The sequence below is a fragment of the Pygoscelis adeliae genome, unplaced genomic scaffold (genome assembly GCF_000699105.1).
Source record: "Pygoscelis adeliae isolate BGI_AS28 unplaced genomic scaffold, ASM69910v1 Scaffold370, whole genome shotgun sequence".
NCBI classification, from domain to species: Eukaryota; Metazoa; Chordata; class Aves; order Sphenisciformes; family Spheniscidae; genus Pygoscelis; species Pygoscelis adeliae.
The window spans coordinates 530337-536335 of record NW_008823870.1 but is presented as its reverse complement, the minus strand read 5'-3'; the positions used below and the strand labels follow the sequence as shown (position 1 = coordinate 536335).

The 5999-nt window shown below is 44.6% G+C and overlaps 1 protein-coding gene across 2 annotated transcripts in view; it reads right to left on the bottom strand.

Annotated features, from left to right (window-relative positions):
* Window positions 1–1450: 1450 nt before the first annotated feature.
* Window positions 1451–5999, bottom strand: part of DNAJC11 (DnaJ (Hsp40) homolog, subfamily C, member 11) — an 18296-nt gene continuing 13747 nt past the window's right edge. Inside the window, exons 10-16 of one of the 2 annotated variants that reach the window (XR_664005.1) lie at window positions 5750–5905; window positions 5370–5439; window positions 5189–5246; window positions 4365–4507; window positions 3753–3882; window positions 2638–3071; window positions 1451–2235 (exon numbers count right to left, since the gene is read on the bottom strand). Coding sequence is in view for 1 of the 2 variants with exons in the window: in XM_009333448.1 (XP_009331723.1) it covers window positions 3046–3071; window positions 3753–3882; window positions 4365–4507; window positions 5189–5246; window positions 5370–5439; window positions 5750–5905 (583 nt within the window). In the remaining variant the exon portion in view is untranslated. Of the gene's footprint in view, window positions 3072–3752; window positions 3883–4364; window positions 4508–5188; window positions 5247–5369; window positions 5440–5749; window positions 5906–5999 lie in introns of both variants that reach the window. The other variant, XM_009333448.1, reaches the window with a different exon arrangement.

The following is a 5999-nucleotide window of genomic DNA, read 5'->3' as shown; positions in this document are numbered from 1 at the left end:
GCTCCAAGGGAGGAGATGGACAGGACGGGCAGCAGACTCCACCATGTGGACACAATTCAGCAACTCTTTGACAATGACAAACACTGCAGGGAAGCAAAAATGGAGCTCGCTCATTAACTACTGCAGAGAAGAACCTGCTGCAGCAGCCTCATGGATGGGGAAGGGCACTCGCAGTACTTGAAAGGAGGGGAGAAGCACGAGTCTGAATCCTTGGTGGACTGATCTGGCAGGGAAAAACCACCTATATATTTTTCACGATGTTTAGCCAGGGAACAGGGCAAGGCCTGTGTCGGTATTAATCGTGAGGGATTTTACTTTAACGAGAGTCGCAAATTCAAATGTTCAAAGTACAAAGTTAAGGTTCATCTTTCCCTTGCACAAACTTCCTTGCAATTAGAGAGAAAGATAATTCTGAGGTGCAGGGGGAAGGCAGGAGAACTGAGTCAGTTCTCTAATGAGAACACAGCTGTGATTAAGAGGAAAGCATCTGCTTGACTCCAAGCCCTGGCCAGGCGGCTGAGCTGTCTTCAGGTATGAACCTACTGGTTGAGTTGCACGGGAGGAGGTTTAGACAGTTTTTACAGCAGAACTGGTGCCTGGAGCTCTGGCTCCTTGTAGCCTTTCACTGGCTGGGCCACCCTGGGATACGGTTGTCAAAGACGAGAGCACGCGCAGGAAGACAAGGGAAGACTCTAAAAAGTAAATCCTAAACCTGTATCTCCACCTCAAGAAGTTCCAGTTTAAAGGCTCTGGCTGAAAAGACTAGCCTGTGTTCCCAGATTCTCATTAAGGTATTTTTAAGCATTTGCTGGGTCAATTAGAGATGGATGTGTCACCTCACATTTTAAAGTTTGCACCCAAAGATGCTACCCTGTTACAGGTTTTAACTGCTGGAGTAGAAACAATGCACTCTGTCTCTCAGAAATGTTATTTTTCAAGTGTAGCAATACCACAGGACATCTTGAAGTATTGAAGCAGTTTTTAGAATCACATCGCTATTTCTCTACACTTTAATGTAGGCAATAGGCAAGAAAACACTTCCATGACAGCAGAAACTATCTCAGGAAATTGTCAGAGATTAGGAGAATTGTTTTATTGTGCAATTTTTTTTTCAGGAAAACACTCCTTGGTGTCATTGCTCTGCTGGATACAGGGCTATGCTAAGATTCTTCTTTGTAATGAGCAGTAAATGTGTTGTCACTATTTTGCACTTGCTTATGCAAAACTTAATTCTCAGTACTCCTCCTGGGAGTATTCTTCCACATCCTAGTCGCTATAGACTGGCTCTCACTCTTGACCATACACTTCATGCAAGTGACAAGACATGAAAAAGGAATTTCTGGCGGAGATTTCTGCCCAGTTCAACTAGTTACAGACACAAGCGATCAAAAGAGGTCAATAAGCAGGATGTGACAGATGTTGCAGTTACATTTACAAAACTTGCAACCCTTGCTATTCAGGAGTTTATTTGCAAGGGTGTCCTACAGATGCAAAGGGAACATGGGCTGCTTTTCAGCTGAATATAATTTATTGCACATTTTACATTTAATTTCAGATCAACAGAACACTGGTTGTAAGTGAAGTAAAATCCTGCACCAGGAGCTGGTCACAACTGAAGAGTTTTGTTTTTAATAAAAATAAGCGAACACCCCTTAGTTGTGTGAACTTGTTTTTTTAGAGGGGGTGGAGCATCTCTTTCAGACTGGCTCAAATAAGTCTGCTTTTGGAAATCTAATTCTCCTGTTACAATGACTTGAACAAAGAGAACCACAGTTGCACAGCAAAAGGGGCCAGGTACGTGTCAGGAAATGATTTACGGTACTTGTTGTCGAGCAACAATGCACTGCCAAGATAGGTTCTTTTTTCCCCCCTCTGTCTCTCACATGTAAGCAATGAAGGCTGTTCTAGGACTCACCAAGAGCAGAACTGTGACTGAGAAACAGCCATGATTATTCCTTTTCTCTAAGAAAAAGCCTGGGTAGTGTTGACGTATGCAGTGCATAGTAGATACTGTAAGGCTGCCGTTTCCATCTGCTGTGTCACTAGAACAGGACTGCCCTTTTTGCTGGTAAATCACTGGCATGGCTTCTATGCAAGATTAATCCAATGGATTTATGTCATAACTGATGCTTTTTAGAAAGGGCAGCTGAATTTCACGTTTTCAGCTCTTTACCCGTTTGGCATCTCTCCTCACTTCGGTCTGGTTTACTTGTATAAACTACGTTCCTCTTTTTCCTAGAAATAAATTAGATGGGAAGAGATAGTTGCAGTATCAGAATCAAATGAAATTAATTGCTGTCCTTCTCCCCCACTTGCTTTCCTCTTTTCTTGAAAACCTTGATAGTACATGGTTCTAGGTGGCAGAAGAATTAATAAGACTATTATACCCCGTCTGGAATAGCAGTGTTTGAAACGAACAGCTGGATGGATTCATGCTGAAGAGGTCCATTTTACTACAAAAGGCAAAGAGCTTCATTTCAAACATACTTGTTCTTAACAAGTATGTTTCAAATACAGATTTGAGACGGAAAACAATCTCTGTCCTCTTTCCAACAAAAGGATTTACACAGAAGCCTTACAGGAAGTGGCCAGAGAACTTAACTTCCCCTCAGGAGCAGAAGAAGGTATGTTACCTACCCCTGGAAGTATGTGGAGAAGTGAGAACAGGTCTTCTTCCCTGCTCAGTGCAAGAAGATATATGTGAGACCGCACAAACGGACTGTGGCCAAATCGCAGCAGGAAAGACACGGCTGCATGACGGGTGGTGCTCAGTGCCCACTCGCACAACCTCAGCAGAAAGCACTGCGTGTTCAGAGTCACGTTGCTTTATTGGTTACTGAGCCACAATTCAGAGAAGTATTGCCTTGGAGCCACCTGTAGAAGCAGGTTGTCTCATTTTGTCTCCTAACATAACTGGTAGGACACCACCTGCTATATGGATAGTAAAAATAAAAATGTCTCTGTTCGAACTTGCAGCGTCCAGGGGAAGGTTTTGCAGTTTCTGTTGACCCAGGTACCATAACAGACGCGCACACTCTCACCAGGTTAGCCATCTGCATCGATTCTGTGAGCTGTTGGATGAGAACAATAAACGGATACACGCCACTTCTGTCGGACGAGACACATCCTAGCTTGAAATTACCACTGTACCAGGGAGAGACAGGAACGTTTCTGGCTGCTAATTGAACACAATTCATGTACACCTCCAATGTACTTATGGAAGCTTTGTAAGTTGGATATGCTTCTTAAATTGGGCCAGGGAGCTGGTCTAGAATAAACACGAGGTTTGCACCCTTTAGCCAACTCCCCAGACGGACAGGGGTACCAGTAAAACTTGTCACTAGCAGATACCGGTTTCACAAAATTATTCTGGCAGAGAAAATGTTTTGGCAGATAGATAAATGGGGATGAGGAAGAAATCTGGCTCAGGCCTCCACCTTGCCTTCGTAAGTTCAAATTCAGTCCTTAACGGTCAATCCAATGCTGTGAATTGCCTGGCAGGGACACCAGCAGCTGTAGGAGGCCTCTGCTTCTAACTCCAGTTAGATATATAAGGTTAGATGGTATAAACAGCTGCAGTGGTGCTGGTGAGCTCTTTTAGGTCATACTCCAGAGGCATATCATGGTCAGTCCATTTCAGTAACCCCAGTTCTGAACCCCAGAACCCCAGCTCTGTGTGCTTCGCCACACAGAGCTGAAGCAATCCTTTACTGGTTCCTGAAGGAAGAAGCAGGGCGGTCCTTGCTACTTACATTGCTTTGGTATCCTAAGGGCCTCATTGTCAGCTGACATCACTTGGTGCAGAACTCCTCGGAACTGATAAAGCACCTTCAAACTCTTCTCCTCACCCACGCAGGGGTCGTAGAAACCCGGCAGGCCAGTCTTGAACCAGAGAAGGACAGACTGAGCATCAGGGAATGGACTTTCACAGCTTTTCAACTGACCAAAAACATTTATTAATGCCAGAACGAGGTGTCTCATTAAAAAAAGAAAGGAGTTTTGTTGCCAATGAGATGAGACGAGAAGCTAAGGAATCGCCTACCCAGTGGCAAGTTCTAAATGCAGAAAAGAGCGAATCGGGGGGTGGGAAGTTTCTGGTGTACAGCCCCAAAGTCTGTAACACGTGCTGTCCCATGCTGCAAACACGGAGACACTGTTTCTTTGGCACTGGAAACGTCCAGAGAAACAGGAGTTCCTGGAGGTTCATAACACTTGGTATGTAAATGGCTTCTGTAAATTGATCTAGAGTCACTAGCTTCAAGTGCACTGGATAAATCCCCAGCTAGGACAGCATACGTTCAATCGAAATTCTGAGTCACATATTTGAGCTCTTAAGTCTGGGCTTTGACAGAACAGCTACGTACCTTGGATGCCTCTGTAAGGATGAGTTTAGAGTCTTTCACCAAGCACTGCAGGGGCACAGTCACATCTATTACTTTCACCTTCTCATTCTTCCTGCTGTTGTCATTAACAAACTTCCCATACCAGGCGTTCACTACAATCAAACCTGCATTTCACATGAAATCACAGATGTGATGAAAGGCTTCCTACCAACAGCTAGGCAGACACTGATGAAAAGACCATCCCGGCATCTTCCCTTGCTTTCAATTGTATTTAAATTTTCCCTGCCTGGACCCATACTTCTCAAGACAGAAGAACATTTCTACTTGGGTGTTTGTTAGCAATCTTCAGCATTAGGACAGAATGACATGCCTTCAGTGCCACACTGATGTGACAGTCCAAGTGGATGTCAGTCCACTTTGGAACATTCTCTTGGAAATTGCTAGCAAACATCAGAATTCTGATTTTCATTATGATCCAGGAGCAAACCATGTAAGCTAGAGACCAGTGAAACCTAAACTTCAGACTACAATTTTTGCACATATTTATACACACACCTCTCTTTTCTAAAGAGGTGAATCCAGACTATTGTCTTCACCCTGTTTGATCCACCTCACAGCATGTCCCAAGATAATATCCAGTGGATCCCTACTAAGCCCAGGCACCAGAAGCTGAATCATAATGGAACTTCCCCACTATATGCGCAACAGCAGTTATGCTGTGCTTCATTAGGGGTGGAAATGAAGAAACAATACCTTGCATTTCTCCCCCTCAACCACCCAGCCTTTGTATTGTTCCTTCCTCTCTCCAATTTTATGGAACAAGTAAATGGTGGTGTAATCTTTACCCATTCTGGCTTCCTCCGCTTCAATTATCCTCCGGACAGACTCTTGCATTAAACGGACCTGTCACAACACAAGGGGCAGAGCAAAAATCAAGCAGTGTCAGACACCGCGTCCAAAAGAGGAAAGCCCAGAGTGGAAACAGCTTCCTTTAACTAAGGGGGATTAGTTACGGGAAAGACTTACCGCAGCTTCAGCCTCCTGCTTCTTCCGAAGGATGTCGCTGGCTGTACTCTCCCTTTGCTTCTCCAGCTCTCTGGCATAAGGAAGTCAGCATCACATCAGGTCTACACAGTGGATGGGATTCAGCCACAAAGTGGCAGATGGTGTCTCCTTCCCCCCCCCCCCAATTACAACTGACCCACAACCTCACACAAATGAGCTCGGTTTTAAGGTTCTTCCCCACCTTTCAATATATTTTTGTAGGCTTCCAGAATTCAGTAGTATTGATGATGTAGTGAACCACAGTGCCTCAGCTGGATATCCCAGCCTTTGCACCAGGCTCCCAGAAGCACTTGAGTGGGACTTCCCAGCTCTGAATTTAAAACACACTCTTGCGAGCTCACCTCTCCTTTTGTGCCCTGAGGTAGGGTTTGATGATAAGCCTATGCATGGCGAAGTAGATAACTAGAGGTCCCACGGTGGCATAGAATACAGCACTGGGAAGCAGCTGATCTGTTAGGTGGACAGGGAAGAAGTAGGTCTGGCTAGCCCTATTCAACCTGGAACAAAAAAAGAACAGAGTGACAGGTAAGAAGAAATGCAGTTTAATGTGCTTGATTAAGAACACTTAGCAGCAGTGTATGCTGCTGAACA